The 12,581-nt window shown below is 47.1% G+C and overlaps 1 protein-coding gene across 1 annotated transcript in view; it reads left to right on the forward strand.

Moving 5' to 3' along the window:
• LOC309553395 (NXPE family member 3-like) overlaps positions 1-12,581 on the forward strand; it is a 113,169-nt gene that overhangs the window by 38,252 nt on the left and 62,336 nt on the right. The window contains exon 2 of the mRNA XM_082254573.1: positions 7,251-7,745. Within this exon, the coding sequence (XP_082110699.1) occupies positions 7,251-7,745 (495 nt within the window). The remainder of the gene's footprint in view (positions 1-7,250; positions 7,746-12,581) is intronic.

The following is a 12,581-nucleotide window of genomic DNA, read 5'->3' on the forward strand; positions in this document are numbered from 1 at the left end:
TTATGCATTCCCTATTTTTAACTATGACTAATGCCCACTCAGGGCTGAAACAGTTATTCAACATTCATATCATGGCTCTTTAACATATTCTACCACGCAAATATGTTTTTACCTAATAGACACAGCCTTGCTTATTGCAGAGACTGAGGAGGTGACTCCACTTTCTTCCCTTCCACCCCTCCTAATCCCTTCCTCCACTCTCTCGTACAGTTTTCTCCATATAAAATTTTCACAGAATCTGGTTGTTCTGAAGCCTGTCCGATCACATTTGGCTGCTCCCTACTGTATATTAGAACATAGGGCGATGGTCAGGGCATTGGGAAAGGTGTGTCTGTGCTATCATGACCAGTGGCGGACTGACAACTCATGGGGCCGCCGGGCAATAGGAGATCATGGGGCCCCCTGTGTCCCCTCCCACACTCAAGCCACACTAACACAAAGCCCCAACTACATATTGCACTGCCCACATGCGTTTGTGGCAGCCATCCTCCACATATCAGCTCAGCTGCACAGAAGGGCCCCAATTCTTGACTGCAGCTTAGACTCACAGAGATTCACATTGGTATTGCTGGAAAGTCACCAAACACCTGACAGGTTCAAAGGTGACAGCCATCCGAGAAAGCTTGCCTACCATGCCTTTGGGAACCTTCGTGAGCCTGATCTTGGTTGTTGCAGCTCAGCTGCATAGAGGGGGCATTTTAACAATCTACTGCAGCATAGCCTGTAAGGAAGTCAAGGAATTCTTTCTGTAGAAGCACTTCCATGTTTAAAGATGGCTGCTGTGCAGGAGCCATCTTTATATGCAACCAGGGTGTTTTATGAAAGCAGTGGGCCTATGTGCAAGATCCAAATTTTGGCCCTAATGCCAGAGAAAAATGTTCAGCGCGTACTGCAGAAAGTATGGGGTGTGGTTTTCGGAGGCTGAAGGTAGTGCCTGCTGGTTACATGACTGATGGGTTACTTGCCTTGTGCAGCTGTTTGTTTCCTATCAGCACCTTCCTGACAGGGTTGCCACAACTTTTTTTTTTCCCACCGATAAAACATGGAAAATCTACTGACAGAACATATTTTTTACTGAGAACCTGAAATAATACATAAACTCCTACAGAAGGGGGAAGAAGGAAAAGCAGGAGGAGAGATAGGAATAGGTGGGAGAGAGAGATGGGGAGATGGGAAAGTAGGAGAGAGATGAAGGATGGGGGAGGAGGTGAGAAAGGGGAAGGGGTGAGAGACAGAGAGAGGATATGAGAGCGGGGAATGAGAGAGGGTGACAAGAGATGGGGATGAGAGAGAGAGAGATGAGAGAGGGAGGGAGGGGATGAGAAAGGGGGGTGAGAGAGAGAGGAGATGAGAGAGTGGGATGAGAGAGAGAGAGGGATGGAGAGAGAGTGGGGGGTGAGAGAGGGCGTGAGAGAGGGGGGAGAGAGGGATGAGAGAGAGAGAGAGGGGATGAGAGAGAGGGGATGAGAGAGAGGGAGGGGATGAGAGAGTGGGATGAGAGAGAGAGGGGATGAGAGAGAGAGAGGGGGGATGAGAGAGAGGGGATGAGAGAGAGAGGGAGGGGATGAGAGAGTGGGATGAGAAGGAGAGGGGGGATATGAAAGAGAGAGGGGATGAGAGAGTGGAATGAGAGAGAGGGGAGAGAGAGGTGAGAAAGAGGGGGGTGGGAGAGATAGAGGTGATGAGAGAGGGGAGAGAGAGAGAGAGAGAGAGGGGATGTGACATAGAGAGTTGGGGGGAGAGAAGGGGGTCAAGAGAGAGTGAGAGAGGGGGAGCGAGAGAGAGAGTGGGAGGGGTTAGAGAGAGAGGGGGAGAGAGAGGGAGGGGGTGAGAGAGAGAGAGGGAGGGGATGAGAGAGAGAGAGGGAGGGGGTGAGAGAGGGAGATGAGAGCGAGAGAGAGAGAGGGGGGTGAGACAGAGAGGGGTGTGAGAGGGAGAGAGAGAGGGATGAGAGAGGGGGATAAGAGAGAGTGGGGATTAGAGAGGGAATTGAGATAGAGGGGATAAGAGATGGAGATGAGAGAGAGAGATGAGAGAGAGAAAGAGAGAGGGGATAGGAGAGGGAGATGAGAGAGAGGAGATCAGAGAGAGAGAAAGAGAGAGAGAGAGGGGGGCAAGTGAGGAGGGGGATACGAGAGGGAGAGGATGAGAGAGAGAGGGGGGGATGGGAGAGTGGGATGGGAGAGAGGGGATGAGAGAGAGAGGGGGGATAAGGGAGTAAGATGGAAAAGAGGGAGGGGATGAGACAGAGAGAGAGGGGGGAGAGAGAGAGGGGGTGAGAGAGGGGTGAGGTGAGAGAGAGAGAGAGAAAGAGGGGGTAAGGGTGAGAGAGAGGGGGGTAAATATGTCTGCTACTCACAATTATGACCCCAGACTGCTCTCCTCTGGGCTCAGGCAGCCGAGATCTAGAGCTGCTGTATGCTCTATATTTCAATCTGCTGCCTCACAGCCCCTTTCATAGCAGTATGTGTAATGTATGGGAGTCTGGGAATATTCTTTTACCCCTATGATTTGCATTTAGAAGGCAAGATCCATCCACACACAAGATCATCCCCAGATCCTCCCAGCTGGGGTCACGAACAGAATGTATGGGAGATCAGGGCTGCAGGGGAGGGGCGGGGCTTGCTATGCACAGCTCTTTTGCAGGGGTGTTCCCTGTTCTCTGCCCGAACACTGAGCTCTCTGCTCTGTATGCTGTTCACTGTCCTCTCCTCAGGAAAAGGAGTCTGTGTGCATGGGGTGGATGGGGCGACCGATCGCATGTCATTGATCTATTGGGACAGACAGCAAACTGGACTGCTGGGGGAGTAGCATGTACGGAGACCGCTCTGCAACAAGTTGAAGTGCACAGACAGAACCTCCTACCGGGCCCCCTACTGGCTCCGGGCCCTCGGGCAGTGCCCGATTGCCCGAATGGTCAGTCCGCCCCTGGTCATGACTCTACATTTCCTGTGACTTTTGCTGCTGCTGGCAATCCCTCTGTGTTCACTGCTTGGCTGGCTGCTGAGCTGCTAGATGGACATCACATTGACTCTGCTGCCTCTGCCTGTACTGATCACTTCCAGTTTCAGCTAGCTATCCCCAGCCTGCCAGTCCTCTTCTTCTGCCTGATTTTCTCAGCACTTACTTGCTGCAGGAATCAGGCAGTGTGCAGGGCAAGCCGAATTACTCCACCAGCCCGGCAGCAAGGACTGAAAGAACTGGGACTTCTAGCTCATCAAAAGCGGCCAGCACAAGATTGTGTAAGTCCGAGGTGCCCATCCCTCCTCTGCAGAATCTGGATTTTACTGCCCCTCTACCCTGGCACTCTAGGCAGCTTCCTGGCCTGCCTATTGAAGGCTATGGCCCTGCATAAGGGGTGAGAGGATGTTTCACTATCAGATTTATAATATATTGTCAATCTGTACAGTTAAGGCACAGCAGATTTGCTATTGAGAGTGGGTTGCATTCAACTGCCTCTATGTGTACCTAGAGCGATGTTTTAAAAATAGCATGGTACTTCATGAGTTGAGCCTGTTGTGCTGAATAATAGAATTTAGCGAAGTTGGAAAGATCTACTCCACCTTGGAGTTCAAAGAGTTCTCATACATGGTGGGAGAGTCGAGATCTATACGTTTTCCATATAAAAGGAGGTGACCCTGCATTGAAGGATATGAATAGCAGTAGGTAGTACCTAAAAAAGATACAAAATTTTGGGTATAGACATTATGACTGCATTTAATCTCCCTAGCCAGGAGATTGGCAGTGAGGCCCAGTGAGCAAGAAAGTAGGAAAGGTGTGACGACATGGAAGGGTAGTTGGTTTTAAATAGGCCCTCTGCTTTGTTTGACAACTTTATTCATAGATGGTGGTTTGGCATACAAGGGAATGGGAATGTAGTCTATAGGTTGAAGGCTGACCAAGAGACCTGAGATATGGGCAAATCTCTCCACCATGTGAAGATGGTTGAGTATGGAAGTAAGGGGTGAAGTAATGAAGAGCAGCACATCGCCCATGAACAAGCACAGTTGATGATGCTGCCCTCCCAGTTTCACTTCCTGGATGTTGGGGTCTGGGCGGATCAGCTGTCTTATGGGCTCAATGGCAGTGGCAAAAGGGAGTGGGAATAAGGGCAACCCTACATGCCTGGTGTATTTTAGATAAACGTTCAGTTCATGATATAGGGAGACTACCCATTGTAAAAAATGGGGTCTGAAACCCCAGAGGGGTAATATGTGTTGAAGGTAAAATGCCTTCCTAATATAAAGGGAAAGAAGGCAGAAAGGGATGCAATGGGTGTGTGCCACATGGATTAATACATATTGTCACTGGTTTGACATAATGGGATAAATCCCACTTGGTCTTTATGAATCAGGGGACCAGTGATAGGATTGAGACAAACTGCTAGGATTTTAGCCAGTAATTTTACATCCAAATTGAGTAGGGTTCTGGGCCTAAAATGTTACCATGACGTGGAGTGTGGCTTGGGGATCATGGTGATAACAGGAGTCAAGTTTTCCAAACGTAAAGCCCCGTACACACGTACCGATTGTCGGCCGTAAATTTTCGGCCGACGACCGATCGGCCGATTGTAGGCTTGTTAGTATGATGCTTCCGACAGCCGACAGCGCATTTTCGGCCGAACAGAATCTGTCATGCAGGCATTCAAATTTTTGTTGGCCAATACCAGAACGGCCGATTGTTTCCCCAGTCAGTACAGATTTCGGCCAACAGACAGCAGATTAGCAAGACTGGGCATGCTCAGAAAAGACAAGGAAAGTTAACCATCACATGACATCACTTCTGCAGTCGGCTGTTGTTGGACGACAAAATTCGTGTGCAGTCTTTTGCAGTTTTCAACACACACGACAGCCCTGGACAAAAGACGGACGATCGTTCGGCCGACGATAGGTACGTGTGTACGGGGCTTTAGTGTTGTGAATCGAGGAGGACATTAAAGGTGGACATGAACATTAGGACCAGGAGGTCAGCACATTTTTACAGTAAGCCATCAACAAGCCATTTGGCCTGGTCATTTGTTAGGTTTAAGCAATTTTATGGCCACAAGAACTTATGGCCACAAGAACTTCTTTTAGAGTGATTGGGCCTTCTAGTGGGTCTCACTGAATGGTGATAAGTTTAGATAAAGTAAGGCCTAAGAAAAGAGAGTCCGCCAGGGACTGATTCAGAGGAGTCTCAGCACTATAAAGAGGCAGGGGCAAAACTCATGTAGTATTTTAAGGTGATTGCTTGCATGAATACCGGTGGAAAGTTCCAAGTAAATTGGTTTAATGCTATGGTCCAGTTTTCTATGGGCCTAGGCTAAGAATGTTGTATGGTATAAGTGCCTCGATTTGCTTGCTTTGAGCTTTATCTGGATGTGTTTTTTTATCTGTGTTGTTAGGGTGTTTTGGAAGGAGGTGTAGCAGCTTCGGAATTTGGAATCTAATTTTTGATGTAGAAGGCGACAGTACTTCTTGAATCGAGATGTTACTTGGATTCAAGTCTTGCATATGGCCAGTTTATGAGCTTCCCACAGGAAAGCAGTGAAATTTCAGAGGTTGTGTTATGAATGAGGTATTCTTTGATTGCTATTTTTATGTCCACTTTTAAGGGTCGGATAAGTCAGTAAGAAATTAATAATACACCACGTTCGGTCAGACATGACCATGCTAACAGGAGTATGGGGGACGAGATTAATATTGGACTAATCCCAATGGAGATGAAGATATGATCTATTCTCGAGAAAGCTTTGTGCGGGTGGGAGTAGAAAGTGTATTGGCAGATTACATTCCCACAAGTATCCAGCAAGGAATGTTGGTGAAGGAGTGCTTGAAGGGTAGTGTGGTCTGGAGGTGTAGCGTAAGTGGCAAAATAGGTGACCTGGAGACAAACTATATTGGCCTTGTAGGTGGCAAATATTTTAACCACTTGCCGACAGTTTACTTTATATATATATATATATATATATATATATATATATATATATATACGGCTGCAGAGTGGCTCCTACAGGCAAAACCACATATCCGTACGTTTGTCGTCTGGTGGCAGCTAGGGGGTGAGCGCACGCCGTCAGCTGCATGCTCCTGCCCCTAATCGTCAGTGGGGAAGCCAAAGCGTGTGTCAGGCGGCTCCGATTGCCACCTGACACCCGCGATGGCCCCCCGCTGAGAGAGAAGGACGGTAGGCTGCTGTAAACACAGCCGACCGTCCTTCTCCCTGAAATGATCACAGAGCTCATGTGATCCTTCTATATAGGATCACATGTCTCTATAGTCATCTAAGAAGCCACGCCACAGTTGTAATCACTCCCCTAGGGTCACATTTAACCTCTTGATCACCTATACTGTTAACCCTTTCCCTACCAGTGTCATAATTACAGTAACAGGGCATATTTTTAGCACTGATTACTGTAGTAATGTCACTGGTACCCCAAAAAGTGTCAAAAATGTCAGTTAGGGGTCCGATCTGTCTGCCGCAATGTTGCAGTCCCGCAAAAAATCACAGATCGCCGCCATTACTAGTAAAAAAAAAACTATAAAAATTACATAAATCTTTCCCGTAGTTAGAAGACGCAATAACTTTTGCGCAAACCAATCAAAATACGCTTATTGCTATTTTTTTTTACCAAAAATATGTAGCAGAAAACATATTGGCCTAAAATGTTAAAAAAATGTGAAATGTTATTTAATAAAATGGGCCCCAAGGCAGGGCGAAAACTAAAAAAAGCAGCTCAGACTGCAATATTCACCTCTAACCCAGAACTGCCTTCTGCAACAATACTTCTACCCCACCATAAGAAGTCCTCCTTTTCCAATTTTAAAAGCCAATGCACAACTTACATTCAACAGAGAATACATGTTATGAATTAATGAGTCTCATGACCCCTTCTCAAAGGGGGCTTTACCATGGCCACTTAATTTATATTTGGTTAAGCAAAAAGAGGCACTGATCATCATTGGGTCAATGCTGCTCTCTACATCAACATTGACTTTCCCAGGTGCAAGAAGAAAGTCCAGTGCATCACATAGTTTAAGATTCTGAAAAAGGTAAGTAGAAACAAAATTATAGACCTACACCTTGGGGGGCATCCAGGGAGGTAGGAACAACTGAGGATCTGAGCCTGGAGTTGGGCTTTAAATGAACCAAATTAATACAGTATAATATAGAAAATTTGTATTTAAAAAAAACAGTGAACCTGTACTTTTACTTTATGGATACTTAGCATCAATAATTATTAACATTATTTCATAAATGTTTCTTTCCAGTTCATTTCCAACATTTTATCGAGAGACTATTCCAATGCAGACAGTCATCCAGTTGCACGGACAACTACATCTACACCATTTCCAGTGACCAGCCTGCAAAGTGAAGAGCTTAATAATCTGCTGAAGATGATTGAATGGCCCTTGGCTCCAACCAATGTATCCTTAGAATTTTCCACCCATCCAAAAACTTCTAAATATTTTATAAGCAATCCTCGGGCTACTTATGTGATTGGTGAAACACTGGAGGTTCTAATTATAGCTAAAGACCACAAAGGTCGGACAAAGAACTATGGAGGGGATTTTTTTCATGTGAAGCTTCACTCTTTGAGTCTGAAAGCCGGAGTGAGTGGCTCCGTTACAGATCATTATAATGGTTCCTATACGGCAAGGTTTATTTTTCAGTGGTCTGGAGAAACTAAGATCTCTGTTAGACTCATGCATTCCAGTGAACTTGTTACAATTTTACATCATCAGAGGGATACTCGACCAGACAAGGTAATGCAATTGATCAGATAAATGTAAATGGAATATAGATAGTTAAAATAATAATGTAAAAGTTTTTCAAGAAAGAGAAGAATTTATCACAATTTGCTGCTTATAGAGAACTTTTTGCAATTGCGAAATTGTGCTAACGCAGGTAATCCCAATTTTGCTCATTAAGCTGCTGGTGTGAGAAAAAACAAAAAACATATTAACTCTGTGGCATGTGCATTACAGTTTGAAGGCCTTGCCTAGATCAAGGCACAAGATAGTAATACCACTCGTGGTTAGTAGAGATGTATAGAACTGTTCGCCGGCGAACAGTTCCCGGCGAACTTCGCATGTTCGCGTTCGCCGCTGCGGGCGAACATATGCGATGTTCGGTCCGCCCCCCATAATACATCATTGAGGCAAACTTTGACCCTGAACCTCACAGTCAGCAGACACATTCCAGGCCAATCAGCATACCTCCCTCCCACCTCCTATAAATAAGCAAGGGCAGCATCCATCTTAGATCATTCTGAAGCAGTGTGTGTAGTGAGAGTAGGGAGAGAGCTGCTGCTGCTGCTGCTGCTGTTAAGCTAGGGACAGTTAGTCAGTGTTCCTGGTCTTGCAGTGTTCTTGGTCCACTACTGCTGTAATATCAGCACCCCAAAAAGCCCTTCTAAGGGCTGGTATTTGTGGTTTTTATATATATATATATATATATATATATATATATATATATATATATATATATATATATATATATATATATATTTCTAGCGTCCCCAAAAGCCCTTTTAAGGGCTGGTAATTGAGTTGTTTCTTCTTATATATATATATATATATATATATATATATATATATCTATATCTATCTATCTAGTGTCCCCAAAAGCCCTTTTAAGGGCTGGTAATTGAGGTTTTTTTTTTTTATTTATATATATATACATATATATATATTTAGCGTCCCCAAAAGCCCTTTTAAGGTCTGGTAACTGGTAATAGAGTTTTTCCTATATATATATATATATATCTATCTATTGTACACTGCAGTTGCCTGCCCGCTGTGTGTGAGAGGCCACAGACCTACCACAGACTGTACTGTGTGCACACCACACTCATTTCGGGTGGCACAGGCACAGTACCTGGCATTTTAAAAAATATTTTTTTTTTCCTCTGTCATAATTGCAGTGAGTGCTGTGTCAGGTCCACAGAGTGCACTGTACCCACTGCAGTGCACTGCCCACCACTGATATATATACGGTGTCACAGCATCTTGTTGCAATAAATTGAAAAAAAAAAATATTTTTTATTATTGCAGTTGCCTGGGCTGCCAGTGACTGTCAGGTCCACAGAGTGTACTGTGCCCACTGCAGTGCCACTGTGTGCCCACCCACCACTGATATATAAGGTGGCACAGCAGCTTGCAAAGTAAAAAAAAATATATATTTTTTTTAAATTGCAGTTGCCTGGGTGCCAGTGACTGCTGTCAGGTCCACAGAGAGTGTACTGTGCCACTGCCCACCCACCACTGATATATAAGGTGGCACAGCAGCTTGCAAAGTAAAAAAAAAATATATATTTTTTTAAATTGCAGTTGCCTGGGTGCCAGTGACTGCTGTCAGGTCCACAGAGAGTGTACTGTGCCACTGCCCACCCACCACTGATATATAAGGTGGCACAGCAGCTTGCAAAGTAAAAAAAAATATATATTTTTTTAAATTGCAGTTGCCTGGGTGCCAGTGACTGCTGTCAGGTCCACAGAGAGTGTACTGTGCCACTGCCCACCCACCACTGATATATAAGGTGGCACAGCAGCTTGCAAAGTAAAAAAAATATATATATTTTAAATTGCAGTTGCCTGGGTGCCAGTGACTGCTGTCAGGTCCACAGAGAGTGTACTGTGCCACTGCCCACCCACCACTGATATATAAGGTGGCACAGCAGCTTGCACTCATAGTACAACAGTAACAACACATTAAAAAAAATGACAGGCAGAGGCAGGCCACCCCGCAAGGGCCGTCGTGGTCGTGGTGCTGTGATTTCCTTAGGCCCTAGAATAATGCCCAGTGTTCAGAGGCCACCACAGACCCTGAACTCAAAAAATTCTGAGGCCATAGTTGACTGGCTTACACAGGACACCCAATCATCTACAGCTTCCGCTCGGAACCTTAATGTACCATCCTCCTCCAGCTCAGCTTCGGGCACCTCTCAATTTACCACTCGCCAGCCCGCCGGCACCACCACCAACACTAGCACCACAGCCGCTTCACTTGATCCATCAGAGGAGTTATTTTCACATCAGTTGGAAGAAATAAGTGATGCGCAACTATTAGTGCCAGAGGATGTAGATAACGGGGATATGTCTCAGTCAGGCAGCATTATACACATGGACGTACATTGTGATGATGATGATGTTGTACCTGCTGCTGCTGCCTTTGCTGAGTTGTCAAGTGAAGCGGCTGATGATGACGATGTGTCTGTGGATGTCACCTGGGTGCCTGCTCGAAGAGCAGAAGAAGAGGGGGAAAGTTCAGATGGGGAGACAGAGAGGAGGAGGAGACGAGTTGGAAGCAGGGGGAGGAGGTCATCGCAAGGAGCTAGTGGCGCAGTCAGACAGCATGTAGATTCGGCACCCGGGGTCAGCCAGACAGCACGCCAATCAACGCAAGCTGTTGCCACCACCAGAATGCCGTCCTTGCAAAGCTCAGCAGTGTGGCATTTTTTTTGTGTGTCTGCCTCTGATATCAGCGATGCCATTTGTAACCTGTGCCAAAAGAAACTGAGTCGTGGGAAGTCCAACACCCACCTAGGTACAACTGCTTTGCGAAGGCACATGATCTCACATCACAAACGCCTATGGGATCAACACATGAGTAAAAGCAGCACACAAACTGAAAGCCACCATCCTCCTCCTGGTCCAGCATCTTCAGCCACGTCAACCACTGCTGTCCTCCATGCCCCCTATCAACAACCCGCCCCTCCGCCTCTCACCTTCAGCAGTTCCTGCTCGTCACCTGCCCACAGTCAGGTGTCTGTGAAGGAAATGTTTGAGCGTAAGAAGCCAATCTCACAGAGTCACCCCCTTGCCCGGCGTCTGACAGCTGGCTTGTCGGAACTCTTAGCCCGCCAGCTTTTACCATACAAGCTGGTGGAGTCTGAGGCCTTCAAAAAATTTGTCGCTATTGGGATACCGCAGTGGAAGGTACCCGGCCGAAATTATTTTTCACAAAAGGCAATCCCCAACCTGTACTCTATTGTGGAAAAGGAAATCATGTCCCGTCTGGCACACAGTGTTGGGGCAAGGGTCCATCTGACCACTGATAGCTGGTCTGCAAAGCACGGTCAGGGCAGGTATATAACTTACACTGCGCATTGGGTATACCTGCTGGCGGCTGCCAAGCATGGAATGCGTGGCTCTGCTGCAGACGAGTTGGTGACACCGCCACGACTTGCAGGCAGGCCTGCTGCCACCTCCTCTACTCCTCCTACTCCATCCTCTTTGCTAACCTCCTCGGCTGAGTCCTCTTCTGCTGTTGCGTCTTGCTCCACACCAACTGCACCCCCCCAGCTCCCCAGGGGCTATTCCACATGCCGGATACGACAGTGTCACGCTGTCTTGGGGTTGACTTGCCTGAAAGCAGAGAGTCACACCGGACCAGCACTACTGTCCGCCCTGAACGCACAGGTGGATCAGTGGCTGACCCCGCACCAACTGGAGATCGGCAAAGTGGTGTGTGACAACGGCAGCAATTTGTTGGCGGCATTGAATTTGGGCAAGTTGACACATGTGCCGTGCATGGCACATGTGTTGAATCTGATTGTGCAACGTTTTGTGCAGAAGTACCCAGGCTTACAGGACGTCCTCAAGCAGGCCAGGAAGGTGTGTGGCCATTTCAGGCGTTCCTACACGGCCATGGCGCACTTTGCAGATATTCAGCGGCGAAACAACATGCCAGTGAGGCGCTTGATTTGCGACAGCCCGACACGTTGGAATTCAACACTGCTAATGTTCGACCACCTGCTCCAACAAGAAAAAGCGGTCAACGAGTATTTGTATGACCGGGGTGCTAGGACAGCCTCTGCGGAGCTGGGTATTTTTTTGCCACGTTACTGGACGCTCATGCGCAATGCCTGTAGGCTCATGTGTCCTTTTGAGGAGGTGACAAACCTAGTGAGTCGCACCGAAGGCACCATCAGCGACATCATCCCATATGTTTTTTTCCTGGAGCGTGCCCTGCGAAGAGTGCTGGATCAGGCCGTAGATGAGCGTGAAGAGGAAGAGGAAGAGTTGTGGTCACCATCACCACCACCAGAAACAGCCTTACCATCGATTGCTGGACCTGCGGCAACACTGGAAGAGGAGTGTGAGGAAGAGGAGTCAGAGGAGGAATGTGGCTTTGAGGAGGAGGAACACGAACCACAGCAGGCATCCCAGGGTGCTCGTTGTCACCTATCTGGTACCCGTGGTGTTGTACGTGGCTGGGGGGAAGAACACACCTTCAATGACATCAGTGAGGACGAGGAATTGGACATGAGTAGCTCGGCATCCAACCTTGTGCAAATGGGGTCTTTCATGCTGTCATGCCTGTTGAGGGACCCTCGTATAAAAAGGCTGAAGGAGAACGACCTGTACTGGGTGGCCACACTACTAGACCCCCGGTATAAGCAGAAAGTCTGTGATATGTTACCCAATTACCGGCAGTCGCAAAGGATGCAGCAGCTACAAAATAAGTTAAAAAGTATGCTTTACACAGCATATAAGGGTGATGTCACAGCACAACGGGAATCCAACAGGGGAAGAGGTGAAAGTAATCCTCCTCCTACCACCACAACCACGCCGGCAAGGACAGGACGCTTTACAGAC

The sequence above is a fragment of the Pelophylax lessonae genome (genome assembly GCF_965119305.1).
Source record: "Pelophylax lessonae genome assembly, chromosome: 4".
Lineage (NCBI taxonomy): Eukaryota > Metazoa > Chordata > Amphibia > Anura > Ranidae > Pelophylax > Pelophylax lessonae.